The 21,416-nt window shown below is 44.3% G+C and overlaps 1 protein-coding gene across 1 annotated transcript in view; it reads left to right on the plus strand.

The window, feature by feature from the left end:
- Nucleotides 1-4,181: 4,181 nt before the first annotated feature.
- LOC141465308 (deubiquitinase DESI2-like) overlaps nt 4,182-21,416 on the plus strand; it is a 52,290-nt gene continuing 35,055 nt past the window's right edge. The window contains exon 1 of the mRNA XM_074148661.1: nt 4,182-4,244. Coding sequence (XP_074004762.1) covers nt 4,182-4,244 — 63 coding nt within the window. The remainder of the gene's footprint in view (nt 4,245-21,416) is intronic.

A 21,416-nucleotide genomic window follows, 5' to 3' on the forward strand; every position in this document is an offset into this window, starting at 1 on the left:
GCCGGCCGGGCTACAGCACCGCGGACAGCTCCCGGCGGGCCGGGCTACAGCACCGTGACAGCTCCCGGCCGCCGGCGGGCCGGGACCAGGCGGCGGGGTGTCGCCGGGCTCTGCCCGCGGAGGGGACATCGGTGCCCGGCTCCGGACCTGCTCCATGCCTCGGTGCCCCGGTTTATTGCGTACTGCCGGCAGCCCTCTGCTGTAGCAGCACGCCGCTCTGCCGAGAAGGACGCCGAGAGATACACGCACACACGCACGCTACCGCTCGCCTCTCTCACGGAGCCAGAAGAGGGCTTATCTTTGGGCTCAGAGCCTGTTTGTCTTCTGTGGATCGGGATTTACAAGCTTGGACGGTGCCTGGCTACAGTGGTGTATGAGTCTACAGACCCCGAGGTGCGCTACAGGGTTAGAAAGAAACCTCGGATCTGTCACGCTGTGGAGGGATAAAATAAACCCTAGACAACCAGCAAAGCCAGCCCAAGCCTTCCTTCCTCACTGCAACCAACTTTACCCCCTCAGCCGCGAGAATTCCCTCCTTTCCTCCTCCCTCCACGCTCCTTCCTTCAGAGATTGTAGGATGAGGCATTTCCTTCTATCCGGCTCAGGGTAAAGCATACCCTGGGGACAGCAACACACATCTGGCAGGGACTGAAAGGTTTTAATCCAGCCTCTACTGCAATCAACAATGGCAAATGAACCAGTGATTCTGAATGTTTATGACATGGTGAGTATGAAACAGTACTGATTTGGGGGGGGCTGGCAGGGGGGGCAGTGGGGCCAGGTGGGAGTTTGTGGTTGGAGGCAGGCATTATATGAAGAGGAGCCAAGCACAGATCCCCAGAGAGGCTGATCCCCAGCCCCACAAGCTCCTCATCCAAGCATATTATGTTCTGGCTGTCAGAGATGATGCTGACCTTGTCTTTTTTAATTTGCAACATTTAGCATATGGGGCCAGATTACAGGTAAAACTGTGTCCAATTTTCTGCAGGATCTTTCAGGAGCAGCGCTGAGTGAGGGGAGGACTTTTTAATTTCTGTTGTCCCAGTTAAGGAAGGAGATGTGATCACCTCTCTCTTTGTTGGAGATAATTGTCCTTTAATTTTGGGTGAGCAAGCACTGCCAGGCCATGGGGAAGGGGTCAGGATTTCATTCAGGAAGGAGAAACAACTGTGGAATTGCAGTAGGGACATAGTTTCTAGGCTAATAATCTGGATCGGTCCCTCATATGCGTAAGATTGTAGTTTTCTCTGAAGGTTAATTGCAACAAAAGGAGTAAGAAATTGTCTGAACTGGTGAAGTTTCAGCACAGGGAGGAGCACAGGGACGTGCTGCTTGACAATGTTTCCTGAAAGTTCATAGTGTAGCAAGTGGCTTTCCTCGCTCTTCTCTTGCAAGGGGGAACCTGAGTGGGAATTATCTGTGCTAACAAATCAGAAAATCCAAATCCTAGCCTTCACACGAGCCCTCAAAGAGAAGAAGGCTTGGCACAACCTGTTTGCTTTCTGGTCTGAAAGAAGCTCAGGAGAGGTATGACAGAAGAACATTTTGATGATGATGTACTTCTCCTCTGTTTTTTTGTTTATGAACTAATGATTAAAAAAAAAAAAAAAAAGTAGTTTTCCATATTCAAAAAATTTGGTGAACTTTTCTGGGGAAAATACAACATTATGAGGCCCAGGTGCTTACTGAGCTCTAAACATCTAGCTCCAGACCTTTAAGATTATGGCATACATTTGCTTTTTGTCATCAGGCAGTGACAACTTTCAACAGGAATCCCACAGAATAGTGTGCGTTTCCCTGTTGGGGGAATCCAGAGAGTAGACACCAAAGAGATTAGCAATGGGTTGATGTAAATGTCAAACCTCTTCTTATTACAATGATTAAATGATCTTTTGTTGACTAAAAAAGCTGGGTTGTTTTCTGAGCGAAGGAGGAGTGGTAAGGGCTATTTAGGTAGGACTGTATCCGTATTGAAGGGCAGTCTGAAAAACACAACTACAGTGGCCTGAAGCTGCCTCTTCCAGAGCTGCTATTGGTAAAATTGAGCAAGTTGGGGTAAAATCCTTCCCTAGACTTTGGTCTTGAGTGTTTAATGGTCAGTTGCTTGGCAGCCTGAACTGTGAATTCCTCCAGGCTGTTCTTCAACCAACAAGTCTGGTAACCCGAACAGGTGGTAGCTAGTGCTTGGTAAGAAGGGACTGGCATTGCAAATGCACACACAAGAGGCTCTCATTAATACTTCGAGGAAGATAAAGGGGCTGTGTTGCCCTTTTACTATACCCACTGTCTTCCTTGCAATTTTTTTCAGTTTGTTCTGCTGCAGGTTGGGGTCTGAACTGTCCTCTCTCAGCCACTGTTGAGTTGTCCCAAATCAGCAGATATTTTGCTACTGAGCTGAGGAGATCTGAATACTGGATGGACATGGTCTTTGCCTTTTTTTGTGTGATTGACGCCAAAGATGAAGCCCAAAGGAATTATGGGAGAAGGAATTTGCTGTTCACGGTCACTGTGTTCTGAGACGGACACCCAGACACAGTGAGCTGAATTGAGGTCATCAGTTTAATTCAGACTGAGTAATTTTTGCTGCTTAGCAAGCCATGAAAACCTTCACATGAGTACTAACTCCATGGGTTAACCACTCTGTACATAGAAACTGTTCTATTTTCATATGGCATCTGCTTGACTACCACTGAGTCACCTCTAGTTCAAGTCCTACATTATGATTATTGAGGCTACATGCTTTTCCTTTGCTGCTATGATTTTAACACCACGGAGTTTGGAATGTAGCCATGTGAAATCTGCATTTTGTTACACTGTGGTGGGGAATTGCGGGGGAACTGGGAAATGAGCACATTTGCTTGAATGACTCTTGGAAAACTAGCCTCAATGGAAAAAAAAAAAAAGACAGCTGGGGATAACAATTAACTGGATGTAAAGCTGTGCTTTCCTGACAAGGAACATGACCCCTGTACGGCATCTGGAAGCACTTACACTGCTGGAAAACTTACCCCTAGGGCAGAAGTTCAATTATGGGCTTTCTGCAGCTATGAAATACCCACTTTGTGTCGTCTTGTGTATTCAAAGATTACAGCCATTTATCCTTTTACCCATTGGATACGTACCAGGCTTCTTTGGGAAAAAAGTGCTTCTATTTAATGAGCTGTTTTGCAAAAATAGCTGAAGCAGGTAGATCTATTTGTAGACTTATTTTCTTCAGCATAAAAGAATTAAGCAAAAATCACTGGGTATTCCAAGTGTTCAGAACATCATCATCAAAAGCAACTTCCCTCACCCTCAGCAAGCAGGGTGATTATATCCTGTTTTATCTGTTGCTAAAGAGCTTGTACACACCTGTACACCTGCAAAACAGACAGGGCAGCAGAACTTTGCTGCTCAACCAGGACATTTTAAGGAGTGAATATGCAGGATACTGAACTCCGATTTAAGGTGTAAGTGTGAACACAGAATAAAAAAATGGATTGGGGGTTTGATCATGGATGAATCTCTTTCCCAGTCTGAATCCAGCTCTTGCATAGACTTACTCTAGGCCAACAGCTGTTTGGAGACCTGTAACTGGGTCTATGAAATCTATGACAGAGTTTACTCTGATCAGTTAGTTATCAGTTTGCCTTCAAATGGATAAATCAAATTCCCCTTCATAACTTGCAGTTCTCTTCCCTCCACTCTGCCTTAATAAGCTCTTTATCATGGATCAGATCTTACTTAGATCACAGGGTTGACTTTCTTCAGCCAGGATATCATCCTGTTTCCTCATTGCTTTAAGCCTTTGTGGCGTACTTTGGAATAGTTGACTTAGTCACTGTACATTAATAAATGTTGCCTACTTAAATCAGACAGAAGAGTAACTGCAATTATTGCCTAGGTTTAAATCTTTAACAAGCAAGCTAAACACACTCCACTAAAAATAGTTCGCTTGGCGGAGATTCAAGTTGGGGGCTCTCATAATATTTTCAGCTTATTGCATAGCACATTCATGCTATCAAATTAAAAGCAAAGATATTCATATCACTGCTGTCCCTCTTTTGTTACAGATATGGTTGTCTTGAATTTCCACTGTCTTTGCAGCTGATAACATGCAAAAATGTCATTTTGATCTACTGGTATTTTTGCTTACTCTTTATGCTGGGAAAAATGAGCCCTGAGATGTGCTGCAGAGGAGAATGAGAGCCCTGGTCAGCAGGGAGCCAAGGAGCAATGATGTAGGGTCTGTTTGGATGAGAGAGGTGAGTCTCTTTCTCAGCCTTGACCCACTGTTATTCCATTGATTCCACTGGCATTACCTGTCATCCTCTCTGGAGTGAATGAGAGGGAAATAAGATTCGGATTACTGTAGACACGCTAGCTCTGAGATTTTTCCCTGTGACTTCCAACTTCAGAGAGGTAGCCAAAATGTAATTATTTATAATGGACCTCCCATATATTTTCAGTTCTTTATATAATTTATATCATTTGCCAGCTAAACGGCTAAAGACCAATGGCTGAGGGCAAAAGATGGCTCTGCAGGTGACTGACTGGGGCCTTCCTTGATCAGTGGGCGATGGTGTCATTGATTTGATGTCTCCATCACACCACTGAGCGGATCATCCAAGTGTCCCTGACAGAAAACCAAACGCAATAGCATTCTTGTTTCCACAGCAGGGATAAAGGTCCCTGTTTTGTCTTTGGGATATTATGGCAAGCAGTCTGTATTGAAATAGGGGTGGCATTTTGGGCTGAGGCTGTAAAAGCTTGTAGTCACACACATAGTTTCCAAGAGTTCCAGGAAAATGAATCTCACTCCTGATTTTTATTGATGCAGTTGAACAGAGCATCCTGACAGGCTGCACCTGCACAGAGGGCAGCATTTCTGGGGAGGGAGAGATGGAGGAAGATGGTGTTACAAATCATAAGGGTTTGTAATGAGTTTATCCTCTTCTATGGGAGAGGAGAAGCGGTTTCAATTGTACCACCAAGAAACATCGACTATGGTCCTTGTAGCCAGTCAGCTTGTGGTCCTCCAGCAGAGGCTGATCAGAGGATGATCACAGCCTATGAGTGGCTTGGGTAGGGACAAGAGCTCTGATGAGGTCGTTTCCATCTGGCTCTACAAATGTCTGTGATCATACAGTTGCTTATACGTAGAGTTGGGCTCAGAGACTGAGGGCTGGCAGGAGGGTGCTGGGTCAAGAGGCAGAAGTTGCAAGAAGCAGTCTGGCTTTTCTGTCAATCCCACAAGGGAGGGGGGAGGATTTTTGGACAAGCAGCTTTGGTGTGGGAGCCTTTATGTGGGACCAACAGACCCTGGGGTAGGGTGAAAGTTGGGTTTTGGTTTTGTGCTCTGAGAAAAGGATTGTGAGAGAGTCCCTGCATGAAGATGACACACCAGCTAAGGTGAGAAAAGGCATAAAGCTGGAGGGCCTGTATGCCCACAGAATAAACGCATAAGACTTTAGTGCTTTAAGCCAATTTCTGTGATGCAAAAGAGTATTATGGAGGCAGGAATTACTTTTTCTTTTGCGCTTTTCAGATCTGTAATTTTCGGCATTTTGCTTTAACATACATTGATTGTGTGTGATTTGGAGGTGATGACCTGTGTGTACCATTGAAAATCAGCACATACTACCATCCTAGCATCCCTTTTTGGCTTCCTGTGCAAATGGAAAAGAGAGACTGAGACTCTTAGCCGCTATAATTAAATGCTTTGGGACTGAAGGAATAGAGGTGTTTTGTACCTCTACCTTCAGTACATAAGGAGCCTTTGAATCTATTTTAGAAACAGCAACAGGATTGCAAGCAGAGCACTTCATTCTGTGAAGTGATTGTTTTAAGCACTGACTAGATCAGGGAACATTTTATTATCTCTCTGGAGAAAAGAACAAGTCTAGTTACTCAGAAAAATGTCAACACGTGTGTGTTAGCAGAGGTCTCAGATGCTCTCGGCTCACTTAGTCAGAAGAGTGAGAAATCCTGTTGCAGGTGCTGGTCCCATCTCTGCACTACTTGTTAGTTGTTTGTGAGCTGCTCTGTGTGGAGAAACGCAGCACCACCTGACTCTATTTGGTATTCCAGGAAGCCACGTGGAAAGCAAGGCGACTTTTTTGTCAAGTAGGTTGATAGCTGTGGAGTTTCTTGTTGCAATGAGCTGAAGAGATGCTCTAAGTCAATAGCGCAACTTGTAGTCTTTAAAGATTAAGTGCTAGAGAGTCACTAGGATCTCTTCTTTCTTTTTCCTCCTTTGTATGTTGGCCAAACGGAATGTATTTAACAAATGGAGAGCAAAATGTGAAATTTTGCTTTTGGGAGATTTTAATTAAATTCTGGCAACTCTTTATATATATATATATAAAAAGTTGTTCTGAAACAAAATCACCACCTTTTAAAACACATTAAATGAAATGTTTTGACTCTTCCTTAAAATATTTGCCAGTCATCTCTGGCCAAAATTATTTGCCAAATCTGAATCATTTCAGTTCTCCAAAACACACTGTTCACTCAAAAGTTTGCCATGTTCTTGGAAGGGCTTGGTAAGTGTATCATATTCTTATTTATTCTGTGGGTACTCTCAAAGCTCATAAGAATTCCCTCTTCCATGAATAAGCCCTGGCTAAGGAAGATCTAGGGTGTTTTATCTTCTTCACAGGTTTGTTGTAGGGATAAGGTCAAAAGTAAATCCTTACATTCCTGAAGGAAAAGGGGAAGATTTTGGCCTTGGGATTTTACTTTATCACTGAATTCTTCATTTATCCAGAGCCTTATTCATTCTGCTGTCTTCAAACAATATCAAGTACAGCGTACGAGATAACAAAACAGAATGGTGAGATAGCAGGTGCCTGGTGCCGAGTAATGGGTTCCCCACAGTGCTACAACATGTCCTGCCTAAGTGCTAAACTGCCTTTTTTTCTCAGAGTAGTTGAACATAGTGCCAGTCACAGGCGGTAGTGTAAGGGATCAGGTAGATCCCAGATGCTTGTTTTCTGTGCCTTCCTAGAGCTTGCTTTTAGTTGGCCTTCTGTGCTGGTTGGTTTTTTGTTTTTTGGTTTTTTTTGGTTTGTGGGGTAGTTTTGGTTTGGTTTTTGGTAGGACTGAGTATAAGCTGTTAGATTATGCTTATGCTGCATAATAGGTCCGGGGTTCATAATCACTCATGTAAAATAATGGTCCCACTGCAAAATCTGTAGCAGTGATGTCATACTAAGATACTTATTATGGGTCCAGAAACTCTCTGGGAAGATTCTTGGTGAGAGGCCAAAGAGACCATATAGACCACTGCTGTGAATAAGACAAGAGGCAGAGAAAGCTGCTCTGACTGGAGGTCAGCAGAGTCCTGAGTGCAAGATATGAGAGGGCTATCCAGACAGCTTCACTTTTCTCGGATGCAACATTTCCCAGTGCAGATGTTCTTGGCTTTAAAAATAATAATAATAATAATAATAATGTTTAAAAAAAAAAAAAGGTGTTATGGCAAATGTGAAGGCAGTACATTAGAGTTTTCAAATAAATCAGGCTGGGCACCCTGGCAGCGTGTGCAGGTAAGGAAAACTGCTTCTCTCTCCTCCTAGACTGCCTCAGTTTAATTTGAGTGACAACAGGGTGAGCTCAGGCAGGCCAGTCATAGGGATTGCTGCCTTGCCCTGCTTGAACTCCAGAGCAGAGGGAAAAGGAAAGCAGTTTGGTGATGCAGAGCACTGCGTTGTAGTCAGTGCCTGGTTCAAGCCTGTGAGAAAATGATGAAATGCAACTAGACATCCCTTCTCTCTTCCATCTTTGGAGAGAGGAAATAAATTGGAGGAAGAAAAGATAAAAAACCTAATACGTGGAGATGCAGCTGAGTCCATTCCTTCAAGAAGAAGGAATCCAAACATGGCATCTGATCTAAACCAATTAAGAAGCTAAAGAGTACGTGCCACGGCGTGGGTTAATAAGTCCAGTGATGAAGTGTGCCCATGTATGCATAATAAATGGATTTTTGTTGTCTTAGCAACAGCCTGGAGATGTGTTATCCATTGGGGAACAGTCTGTTTTGATGTTGTCAGGGTGACAAGCTGGCTACCTGTCCATGTTACTGCTGATCTTCTGCAGCTCTGCAGTTCTTTAGCTGACTACTCTATGCTTATGCATGAGATGTTTTAATGGCTATCTCTTGACTGTATGCAGAGCATTGCTATCTCCAGCTACAGCATTCATCCCATCAGAAAGCTCATTGAACCAGTGCTCTGTTGCCCGGAGGACTGACTTGAACTGACTCATCCAGGGCAACGCGGGAGTTCTCGCTTCTGCTAGTCCTGCACGCGCTGGGAAAACTGCTCCACAACATGCTGTCCCTTACATCAGCAAATAACAGAAAACCTGGTGAGTGAGAAGAACCTAGGATAGCTAACACAGGGTAAAAAATGCGTGAACTCTGCTTCTGGAGCAAAGCTTCACAGGTCTTGTCATTAGCCCAGGTCCCGCATCAGTGAGTCAGTTCCTGCAGGTGACGACCTGAATTAGTGTCCCTAAAGTACTCATTTCAAGGCAGACTGAAGTCTTGTTGAATCAGGAGTCTTATGGGCAGGATTTCAGGTGTCAGCCCAAGGGCTCAAAGTAAGGTCAGCTCTAACCTAGAGATACAGAAAACTTGCTGCTACTGGAAGTTGTCCTTTAACCCCATCTAAAGGCAAAGTCACAGTCCTCTGGCCTGTCTCTGAGCCACTCTGAGAGAAATGATTGTTTTCTCTTGAAACCATATGGAAGCTGGTTTCCAGTTAATTTTCTCTGGTGCTTTTTGGCGTTTCCCCAGAGAGCAAGGCAGACTCCTTTTAGAACATGACACTTCTGTCAGCAAGATTTAGCCTCTGGCTCATTAGGCTGTCAAGGTTCCTAATGTCACTTGGCTATTCTTTAAAACAAACAAACAAACCCCCAAACCAAACAAAACCCTCTTAGTATTGATGGAAGCTGGTGTGTTGACAGTAGTGGAGACTGTCACTCTCCTACCAGATAAATTTATGCTGGCAGTAGCAAAGCAGACCCTTCTGCCTTTTGTACCTCATCCCTGGTTTATGGGTTGAGCAGCTCTGGTGTCGTGGCTCAGCTGGTCATCAGGCTTCCTACTGTGGCAGCCCACTGGGACCAGTCATGCGTGTGGTGGGAGCTTCTGCTGGGGACAGCTGAGCATTAGCAATAGAAACGGAGCTACCAAGTTGGAAGAGCTGTCAGATCCATTTCTAAGTGTGGTGATGGGCAGGTATATGGTTGTGCATTAGTGCAATGAACTGAATTTAAATGGGTGTCCTAGGGCTGAAAGCTATGTTGGTGACCTGGGTTGCCCTTATTCGAATTGTTTGTTTCAGTCTCTCTTGTTCCTGTCATTATGCCAAGATGACGTAGCTGAGGCTGGGGAGAGAGGCAGAGATCAATCAATAAATAAATTTTATATTTCTGTTGGGGAAAAAAGGAAGCAAAATTCACAAGTCTGATGATTCTTTCTCTAGCAAATGAGCTCAAACTGTTAAGAAAGAAAAAAATGTTTGATACCATTCTGGGTAAACACTGGATGTTCTTGAGTATGAAAGATCTAGAGAAGTGAAAGTAGATATCTCCTTACTTCAGAGCTTTATCTGATCAGCATGTGAATCTGTGAGACTTCTCATCTCAGAGCAAAAGATGAGGCTACACCCTAAGAGTGGAAAATTGTTTTAATTGGTAACCTAGTTTTTCAGTAATGAAACTTAATGTGTCTGGAAAAGCAATGATAAGGGAAGAAGAAATGCTGTGGGTTACAAATGATCTCTAATACATAGGAATGCTTATCTACAGAAGCGAGTGTCAGATGCCAGAGATGCTGAAAGCATTGCAGCCTGTTTAGTAAGTGCCTTCAGCATGTGGGCCAACACAGGGGTTGAATGCCATGTGACTACTGATAGATCCGCTTCTCTGGGAGATGAAGGACCTGGCACAGCATAAGCTCTGTTGATAACATGGTTTGCTGAACCTTCAGTCCTGGGTCTGTTACTGTGCTTTCCAGGCAGCCTTACTTAAACCCACAAGGAACTATCAAGCCCGTTGCTACTTTCTTCAATATCTTCTCCTAGTGATTGATTTATGCTGGATACTGATGCAAGAAGAAAAAGCTTCCTAGATGCCGATTGCTGCCTTGGGGTTTAGAGTGCATGAGGAGCCCAATGTTGCCTTCTAAAGTGAATTATAGGCTTTGCCATAGGTTAGCTTTCTCCAGGTACACGATGTTCTTTTAGACATCTGTTCTTGGCTTATCTGTGTGCATTCCCCTCTATGGGACTATTTGAAGCAGGTGATTTTATAATTGCCCTGTATTTGTAATTTCCCCCAGCTCTGGATTAGTCTGGTGAATGTGAGAAGTGACAGAAAGAGAGGACCAAGAAGCTAAACAGGGACTAATCTGATAAGTCCCTACCTGTGTCATTAAATCTTGGGCAGTACTTTGGACAAGAGTCTCAGCAGGTTTCTTCTAATTGCATAAGAAGAGGCCTAGGTTGTAGGTATTTCCAGGCAGGGCTGAGATGCTTTCTTAGCAAATCACTTATCTAGAAAATGAAAGGCTCCATTCAGCTGCCTAAGCACGGATATCAAGGGCCATTGTAGGATATCCATCTGACCTCTGGCTTCCTCTCAGAAAAGGTCCAGGTCTATTCCCTCATGGATCCTGTTTCATAGCTATCAACTTTGCAGAGGCATCTTGAATATTTCAGGGCATTTGAGATGGCATGACATGCCCGGAGGTTCTGACATGAGTGCTGCTTATGTGCTGGGGGAGGATCAGTAGAAGCTCTGCATTTGACTTCTACCATCTAGTGTGCTGATGCATCTGGAGTGACAGAGACCCGGTTAAAAACCCTGAGGGACTCAAACATAACTGCCCCTTTACGCAGGTCTGCCATAGAAGCAGACAGCAAGAAACTCTGGATTTGGTTTTTCCAGGTCTCTTATGTCAAAACTTTTAGGTTTTGTTGGAAATACTCACTTAGTAGAAGAGTGGATATTCACAGTGGATCCTAGCTATTCCAGGAGGGTGTCCAGGCTGGAGCCAGGCTATAGTGTTACTCATGCTTGTTCTCTGGCCCACTGAACATGTATTTTATACGAAAAGAATTTTTTCTCTACTTTGTATGATGAAAACTGTTTCACCACAAAGGACTAAGAATGCCTGACTCCAGATACGCTATTGAGAGATGACCAGGCTGCTTCCCTCTGAGGCAGGTGGAGAGTCAAATCCCCTCTGGCAGGCTGAGGTGGTTAGAAAGTTGGTCTGAACCCTCCTGGACACTGCACTCCTGATTATCAGGTACAAGCAGAAAGCACTTGCCCCTCCTGATAAGTAGAGGCCGGCTTTGCTCTTCCCTCTTTCTATTGCTTTGTTTCCATTCAGGGCATTTTTAGACAGATGTTTTGTTGCCCTGAGAGGATCTCTTCTGCCATTTCATGAAATCACAGAATTTTCAGGGTTGGAAGGGACCTCTAGAGGTCATTTAGTCCAACTCCCCTGCTAAAGAAGGATTGCCTAGAGCACATTACTCAGGACTGCATCCAGGCAGGTCTTGGAAATCTCCAGACTGCCCGTCTAACCTGGAGAGTCAATTACTTGTTCAGCCTTTTTTTCCGAGTCTGTCCCAACACTAAGAATACACGGGCCAGTGCATCTTTAGAGTACCCCTGTGATGGAGGCATTGTAGAAAGGTGGGAAGGCAGGGCTGCAGGTTTCAGAGTCTGCAGAGACCAGAGGTAAAAATGCATGTCCCGAGCTGAAATCCATCTGTCTCCAGTTCTAACGTTCATTGTTCTTGATTGCAGTGGCATTTGCTGTGCCCTTGTTCACTCTAATTTTTATGGCTGCTCGTTATCCAAGGCAGCTGGCTATCTTCTCTTTGGCAGTTCTTTGGGATGTGGAATAGACCTCTTCTATTTTCTGCTGCTGGAGCAATGTGCCTTGTGTGCTTCCTGCTGCGAGAATATCAGGGGCTAATGCATCGAGGAATGGGTTATGCTGAACTGAAACAGAACAGATTCATTCCAGTGTAAGCCAAGAAGAAACAGGGGCAAACTAAATTGGGTGCATTTCAAGCTCAGGTGTTTTGGGGACCAGAAGAAAGAAGTACTTTTTTTTTTCCCTATGGGTCTCATAATACAAGCAAAAGAGCTGTGTCTTCTGCTGAGCAAAAACCTCTAGAAGGATTAAAAAAACGCGAACCATGTGAATTTGTGAAAATTTCAGTTGTTTTTATTATCCAAGTCAAATTCTGTCTCCTCCCTTGGGCCAAGTGCTTCTGGCAGGAGACGCTCTGCATCACGGTAGCCAGAGGCTTTGGCAAATCCAAGCAAGCAGGCAGGACACCCCTTAGGGGGCAAGGCAGGACAGAAAGGTGTTTTTCCCAGCACCCTCTTAATTGGATTGGTCATATGTCCCCCTGACTGCTGAGTGTACTCTTCTGTCCTTTGTGTTCAGGCAGAGCTAATGGAAGGCAACACTTCACCTGAGACCTGAATCAGGGGGGCAAGAGAAAAGGGGGATAGGATGGGAGGGAGGGACTCCTTACACTTCTCTCTTTCACAGTCCTCAACCTCACAGGATCAACCAGAACTTGAATTTTTCCAACACTCTTTAAAACACCCTCTACTTCTGAGAGAAAGGCAAGGAAGCAGGAAGCAAGCTGGAATAAAAGTGGCATCCTATCTTCCCAATCCATCTCTGCAGTAGAGTTGTGCTAGGAGGATCACGCATCCATCTGTGGCTTTTTAAGTTTTGTTTGTATATGCTGTGTTATTGAAATGCTTCAAGGATTCCCTTTGTAATGTGTAATTACTCTGAGATATGCAGTTCAGCACCTATTGCAGCTGCTGTTTTGGATAATCTTGATACAGTTAAAGCTGTTGCTGGATCAAACAAATTTATGCAGATGGAGATTTTATAGTTAGTGTAAAGAACAATTTAATAGTCTCTAACACATCAGGTGCTTAAAAATCCTGTACTTGGTACCTCTGAACTTAAATTCTACTTCTTATACCCACAGGACTTTGAAGCATGTTTCCAGCTGTCTGTTACCTCTCCTGAGGTCTCAGGGGTATCTCATTAAAGCTGATGTTAAAGCCTATTAAATATGTGAATGTAGCTTCTAATGATGCATCTCATTTAGGTGAGTTGTCACCAGGAATTGGCAGGGATCATTGCTGCCCTGGTCCCCCAGTGGTTGGGGTAGCTCAAGCCACCTGCAGAAGTGCAGGATAATACCTTCTTCCGTGTTGGGAGACAAAAGGCAAAGTGTCTCGAAAAGGCTGCTGACTTTCAGAGGCACACCAACCTTGTCACCTTCTCGCCCTGCCAGCTCCCCTCCCTCCCTCCTGCAAAGTGCAGCCTCAGCTCCTAGAGGCACCTGTCCTTGGGCTTTCCGTGTCTCCAGCCAGTTAATTATTAATCATCACAATATCCCTTATGTCAAGCGTCTGAACTGCCCGTGAAGCATGGAGAACTGTTTTATCAGCTGAGTCAAAAACGTTTTAGTGCCCTGCCACTCATTGTTTGTAAAGTTGTTGTTCTGACAAAGAACTAAAGCACCCAGAAGTGATAGTTATCTCATCTGAGCCCCACACCAGAAGACCTGGTGCTAGCAGGGGCAATAGATGTGCAAACTGGGAAGCAAGAAGAGAAAGTTAAGCTTGTATCATGGATGCTGCAACAGAACTGGTGCTGTACCATTAGATATATTTAGAACTGTAATATATGTAATGTAAGTATAGGTATATTACCCATCATGAGCGCCTACTAGGAAAAACACCTGTGTATTTAGCTCCCTTGAAAGATACCTGGCGGGGAGCTCTTAAATCCTGGGGGCACAACTAATTTCATATGAATGTTGGCTGGCTGGCTGTTGTGCCTCTCTTTGGGATGCTGCTGCTTACCAGTGCTCTAGAAACAGTGAGACACATGAGCTTGTGTGGGGCTCTAGGCCTTGCCTGCTCTCTCTGCTGAAGTTGTAGGCTGGTCTAAAAGACAGAGCTGAGCAGAGAGTAGGCATGAAAGAAGAAAATCACTCAGCTTGTATCAAAGCACTTCTTACTGTTGGGAGTATTCAGGCATGAGAACCTGACCCCCAGCTCCTTCTAGCTGCGAGTATTCTAGTGGCAATGGGGTAGCACCAGCACTTTATTTCTGGTTGAGCTTTGATATCATACATTGAAGCAGATCTGAAAACAAACTAAAACACTGGCTACTTTCCACTGGTCTGTAGGGCAGTTTTTACATGGAATAAATTTGTTTCTTTCTGCCTATCTGCATAAGAAACATTTTAAGTAATGTCATACTCTCAGAATCACCCAAATACAAAGAAAGGTCCTGAAGCATCTCTTAGCAGTGTGGCACAAGATACCTTCACTAAACTGTCTCGCGAAGCCTGCAGCTGGCACTTGTTGCAGTGGTAGTTCTCACTAAACACTGCCAACCTCTGCGCCCTTTGCAAAAGTTTTCTGGAGTATTCCAAAGGCTCTCTCCAGTAAGAACGTGTTTCTGATAAGTTGCTGAAGCTTACAAGTGGAGGCCATATTATACTTTCCTGCCACCATTTAAAAGCCTACGGTGGGAAGACTTGGGTGATGCAAGTAAGTGAACTCATTAAAACAGGGCCATACATATGACTTAAACTGTGCTCTTTAGTGTCCCTGTGACATGATTAGGTCCTCAGGTACGTCTGTGTTCTAGTTCACCCTTCCTTCTGTCACAGGATGCCTTCATGCAGAGTGAAAAAAATGATGGTGGATGTGACAGGATGCTTTTTTGTCTCAGTAAATTGATGATAGATCATCACTAATTAGTACAGCTAGGGTCAAGCTTACTCATATTCCATTCTCTACTGAGATACATGATTGTAGGAGCCCAAATCTTATTTACGTGTAATAATAGATGGAGATGTTTTTTTCCTCCTTTCAGTTCAAACATAACATCGTGTTCAGTGACACCACAGTGTTTTGTGAAAAGTACAAGTGCTTTGAACATGTGGGAATCAAAAAGCTCTAAATAGATTGTGTAATACTGCCAACAAAGCGTGTCCTTGGACCCCAGCCGAGAACAACCAAACCTTCATTTCAAGTAAAGCGCTGGATTTTTAGAAAAGGAAATACCAAAGCTTTAGTCCTAGATCCCACCTCAGTCGTGCCTCTAGCGAGTCACTTCAGTCTCTTTGCCTTGGGTTGTCTCACCTGTAAGAAGATAAAGAGTGCTCTTGTTGGGGCAGGAGGAGAAGCTGGTGGGATGCTTGGGAGGCTAAAACTCGAACTGCTTCTTGGCATCTGAGATGTAACTGCCTGGGTTGATGTGACTCCCACAGGAGTGGGAGGCAGCAGCAGGGTTTCTGGGTGGGGGGCTGAGGGGCAGCACCCCCCTGAGCTGTGCCCAGGTGAGCATATGCCCTGTTGCAGCCTCACTCCTGCTGCCTAGGCGGCTGTCCCTGACCTTCCTGCCCATCAGGAGGTGGTCCCCCTCCTTTCCCCACCCCAGCCAGCCTGGGGAGGGTGGTTCTGCAATCAGTCAACCCACACACCTGCTCCTGGCCTTGGCTTTCACTGCCCTTTGACTGCATGTAGCAGAGGAAGTACTTAGAGGCAGCTGCTGTTCCTGTCATTAGCACCCAGACTTCCTAGGAGAAAACTGGTGGCTTTGTGACAGCTGAAATCTGATTCAGAGGAAGCTTTTTGCTTCAGCAAGAGGAGAGTGAAGTAAGGGGGAGAGAAAGGCAGCGCTCAATTTGCTATTCATTTAATTCTGTCAGGAAAGCCCCAGTAACTCGAGGTGACGGCGTGCAGATTGCAGGCATGCACCTTGCGGCGCGGTGGATATCGTTCGAGGGGTTGAGGACACAGAAACAGCGGGTAAGAAAACAACGCAGCACGAGGGGGCTGTGCACCATGCTTCTTGCCAGGGTACATTAGCTCCCACTGAGCAGTTCTGTGCTCCGGAGCCTGCCGATGGTACTTGCCAGTTTAAAGCAAATGTGAATATCTCCGTGTTGTGCTGCCGTTGCAGGTGCTGGAACAGAGGCTACTCAAGAGATCTGCTTTGCCTTCTCCGCTCCAGTGCATGATCCTTTCTCAGTCTTCCCTAGTGTACTTCCCAGTATTTCTCTGGAGAAGGAAAGGGCTGTTATTCCCACTCTGCAGCTGAGCCACTGGCATGCAGAGAGGCAGACTCGTCTGGTTCTAGGACATGAAGAAATGGAATGAAGCTGCATTAGGGAAAGTTCAGATTGGACATGAGGGAAAAATTCTTCACTGAGAGGGTGACCAGTCACTGGAACGGGCTCCCCAGGGAAGTGGTCATGGCACCAAGCCTGCCAGAGTTCAAGGAGTGTCTCAATGATGCTCTTAGTCATTATGGTTTAGTTTTAGGTAGTCCTGTGAGGAGCAGGTACTTGGAGTTGATGATCCTTACAGGTCCCTTCCAACCTGAGATATTCTCTGATTATGTGCCTCGTTGCTGTGCTGTCGCTTGGGTTTTGATGTGGAGTTATGTTTGTGAGACTGTTCTTCCTCTTCTCCTACTGTGGCTGCTGAAAATGTTCTGATTTTGTTTTAAGGACGGTGATAGACCTTTCAAAGCAGAGCATTTTATTGAGGCTTCCCAGTTTACCTGTGCTCCCCTTTGCTGGACTTCAGATAGCTTCCAGCACAGGAGATAACTGTGGGTCAGAAGCACTCTTCCAACACTCAGCCTTTTTAAAAGGAAAGTGCAGGCTTTCTGTTGCTATCACGATTTCCAATTTGAAAGAAAACTCCTAGGATTTTGTCACACTGTGATGCCAACAGGATCAGAGATAGTTCTTCCTAATCCAATTAATTTACAGAGCAGCTGTGGTAATATAATTCAAGAGGCTTTTTGAAAAGATGTCACTTGGTAAACGGGGTAGATGAGCCACAGCATGAAAGATTAATGCCCCTCTTATTTCCCATGACTCTGTATGATACTTTGACTGAGATAGGAAGAGGTAAGGGGAAATAGTCAGTCCTAGTTCTGCCCAATGACTTGCCAACAGGATTGCATGCATGTTAATCTACCAAAACTTATCCTCTGCTTTCAAAATAAAAATGATTGTTCTGGGCCAGCCTGAAGTCTTTATGCTGGCTGGTTTACACAAGTTATCGTTTAATTTGATGGCCAAAAGATTTGAAGGTCTCCTTGTGTTTTACATGGGACTTGTCAAAATAAAATGCTACCTAGGATTTTTTGGGGGATAAGAACACAGTTACATTACATGCTAGGGTTACAGGAGGTGATGTGGTTAAACGCTGCATGCATGCATGTGCTCTGGGGACAGCTTGGCAGACTGCAGGCTTTTGGAAAAAAGTCTCACAAAGGAGGGGGGAAAAAGCATCTGTCAGTAAATAGATGAATAAAGATGCTCTGTGCTGCTTTAAAGAAGCACCAATCATCTTTATAACTTTGACAGGTGGCAATGGGGCAGGGAGGAGAGGAAGAGATTCAGAGAATTGCGTGGGTGGTGAAGAAATTAATCCTAATGAATTGGAAGAGCAAATCCACAGTGGGCAGAAAGCTTTGGATTTCTGCCCTGCTGGATATGGATAAATGCAAGAGAATCCCTTTTGCATGCAAGAGCTAATTGGGCAATTACAGTGTAATCTCAAAACCTTTGCTTAAACTGTGTCCTGACTATCAAAGTGTGAGGCAGATTCTCTTCCAGTAGTTCATAAGGCTTGCCCAGAGTCTTTCAGACGTGTGTTTGAAACAGGTGCTCTTTTATCTTTCCCTCTTTTCTGGGAAACAAAACCTCTTGGTTACTTTTTTTTTTTTCCTCTTTTAAATCACTGTGTTATGATAGGAGAACTCATTTATAAGGCTTCTTTTCTATGTTTTCATTCTTCACACAGAAGAATACATGAACATAAGAATGGCCAAACTAGCTCAGACCAGGGGTCTAGTCCAATATTATTGTTTTCTCCTCAGCGACTGCTTGTGACCACTGTTGGAGGCAGCAGCGTGAGCGTATATGACATTTACTCCTAGTACTTTCACAGCTTCCAAACATTTTCAGCTCTGGGGCTTCTCTGAGCTTGACCTCTGTCTCTTTACTAATCCTTGATGGCTCTTATTTCCATTTGGTTATGTTGAACAAATGTAACCTTTTGTGTCAACATCCCTTGCCAGGGAGTTTGCAGGTCTGCTGCTAGTGGTGAAAAGCCAAGTGTTTTTCCTTTTTTTTTTTTTTTTTTAATGGCTTCGTTTTGGTAGGTTTAGTATCTGGCAGAATAGTCAATTCCCGTGTACTTTTTTCATGCCCCTAGGATCCTCCAGGGCCAATTCTGTCTGTCTGTATCGTACACTTATCGATGTCAACTTTAAACAGAGCCTCTTCTGATTTCGTCACTCTTCCTACTCCTACAAAAATAAAAGTGGGATTATCAGGCATGGGAACCTCAGCAGTTTTTTTCTGGTAGAAACAAGAAAGCTCTGATACAAAAATTTCATTTATTTTCTCTGCAACAGCCATGTCAGGTCTGAGTTCTTCTTTTACAGCTTTGCTATCACTTGGCCCTACAGACTTGACTTTTCTGACATGTTGGAGGAAGGATTGAAGGAATAGCTAAATGTTACTGGAGAGGCTATCCTTATCTTTTTCAGGTCTATCTAGAAGCGAAAAGTGACAATGTTTTCATCTGCTTTTGAAAGCACAGGGTCCTGAGACAATTTGGATGAGACATGATCAGTAAGAGCTCTCTGTCTGCCGTTCTCTCTGCTGGGTACCTTGGGAGTTTTCCCACCCCTAATTTCTGAGTTCGTGTTGTCTATATCTTTTATGCGAATGTGCTTGAATTAAGCTTTTGGTGCTACATTGCCAAGTGGTTCCACACTCCAAAGAAAAGGAGTGTCTAGGTGCCTCCTAAAGCTTGGGTGCTTTTAAGGCTTTAAAACTCAAGACTGGTTCCTGTTTACTTCAACTGTCTTCCAAGGGCTCGCTTGTGATGTGAAGCATGGTATTCTCCATCCCATCTCTCTGCCAAACCTAGTTGGTGTTCTTTCTCTTGGAGGGAGTGTTTTTCTTTCGAACTGGCACCAACACAGTGATTCAGCATCAGGCTGGTCTTGCTCACATCCGTTGTGTGTTGCCATCTCATCACGCAGATGAAGAAGAGCCTGTGCCTTGCTAGGACCGAGTTGGAAGGGAAGGCAAAGAAGGTATTTGCGAGCACGGGTGCCCAAATAGTATTAGCATTCAAGAGAGGTAGCAACCATGGCTACAAGATCACACAAAATAGAAATGAAGCTTGTGTCACAGTGTGTGGTGTTTCTTTACAAAGAGAGAGGAAGATGATGCATTGGTGGCTAGTATTTATAAATCCAGCACTGTTTTCGTGCTTGGTTACCTGGAAGTTGCTGCTGCTGAAGGGTAGCAAGCCAAGCTGTGTATTTCTTCTCATGGCTCACAATGTACAAATACAGTTTGGAGGAAAGGGTAAGCTGGGAGAGAGTTAATTAACTTGGCAAAGGAGGCTGTCCCACAGTTAGCAGGCTAACTATTGCCACAGAAAGGACAGGCATTTCTAGGAGTTCAGCAGCGCCTCCTGTGCAAGTGACCGTGTTCTGGAGGAGGATGGTTATGAGTAAACTGTTCCCATAAAGAGGCTTGCCAAGGATAAATCTGCAGTGCTGCACCTTTGGTGCGATACTGGGCCTACTTCTAGGCTTGTTTACTAAAGCGGTGTATGTGAAAGGAGGCTGATTTTCAGTCTGTCCATGGTTGGCTTTGTACACACTCATGGGCATGTTTGTTTATCTCTAGCAGGACACCTCTTGTAAGCCAGAGAGTTAAAACGCTGCCATTCTCTTCAGTGTGCATATACAGAGTGTATTTATGTTTGCACATGTGATGCATGAGCATATATATCCTATTTGCTTGTGCAAGTTTTATCTATGTTCTCCTGTGGAGTGAGGTATCGCTCTCCTGCTTACAGCACACCGGTGTCTGCCTTGGCCTGCTGTTAATGAATTATTTGTGATACCAACTATGAGCCTCAGCCATGAACTGGGATTCCACCATATTTCATGAGGACACTGTATGAAAGAGAACAAGAGGGAGTGTTCTGGCTCCAAAGAGATTATGAGCTACTTTTCATGTTGATCTGATAGGATGCATGCAAACAGCAACTGTTTTATTAACTCCATCTGGTGACCCTATCCACTTCCAAGAAGAGATCTCCCGCTGATGCAAATGTTTCACTGAATTTTCACTGAATTTTTTTAGAGTTGGAAGGGACCATAGAGATCATCAGTCAAATATAACTTTGTTTCCTCTGTGAAGTTTTATGCTGACTAATTTTTTTCTCATTTTGGTCTCTCCCAGTAAGAGAGGCTGAGCGAGATTTTTGAGGTGTTAAAGTGAAGCGCAGTAAAATAAATTATATAAGTGCTACTGAACTCATACTTCATAGAGCAAATGAGTTTCACATAAGATGAAATATATCAGGCTGAGCTGCTGATCTTATTTGTTTGATGAATCTGTTTACCTCTTGCATGCATCCATCTAACTTGGAGGAAGGCAGATATATGGAGTGGGAACTGAATGGCCTCAGACCTATCCATTCATCACTTGCATGATGCATCACTTGCATGACTTTCATTGCTGGAGTGTCCAGATGTTTCCCTGTTATAGGAATAGAAATCTTTCTTTTCTCTTGGTCTGCAGGATAATTAGCTTAATTTATATGTTTATGACCATTTGTATTCCCTAGCTTCCATAAGTGAACTTACAGAAAAGCAGCTCAGGAGAACTGAGATCCACATCTGTTGTACAATACCCTTCATCTCTTGTGGGAGTTGTGTCCATATCTAAGTTGGGCTGGATTGTATGGAGTTCTGCTCTTGTTCTCCTGATTGTATGGAGTTCTGCTCTTATTCTTCTGCCCTGTGGATCACTTTGGAAAGAGTGTGGTGACTTTTTTAGGTCTCTGGTTCTCTCTGAAGCATTTTTGGGTGAATATGGAATATGACTTATGTGTGTGGTATCCTGTTATTAAGAGCATGGGCTCTTATTTTTGGTACTAATCAAAATCGGGGTGTGTTTGGAGTATGCTGCATCACTCCTAGAAATTAGTTACAATCCGCTTTTGGGAAAGGTGGTGGGCCATTGTCAGCTAGGGCTGAATAAGGCCTTGGTTTTCTTACAATATGTATCTGGAAGGTTCTTAAAAGGGCCAGACCAGGGGGATAGTTTGATCTGAGAGCAGAAGTCTTTGATCTTAGAGGATGGTGTGAGCTAGATGAGGCATTTACAGTGCTTACCTCTTTCTCCTACATTAGCCTGGCCACAGTTCGGATTAGATGTCTACTCTGCATGCAGGATAATTTTTTGGCAGGTCTCTGAGGGATCTGGCAGACAGTGGCATTTGCATGCCGTGGTACA

This window comes from Numenius arquata, chromosome 6 (genome assembly GCF_964106895.1).
Source record: "Numenius arquata chromosome 6, bNumArq3.hap1.1, whole genome shotgun sequence".
NCBI classification, from domain to species: Eukaryota; Metazoa; Chordata; class Aves; order Charadriiformes; family Scolopacidae; genus Numenius; species Numenius arquata.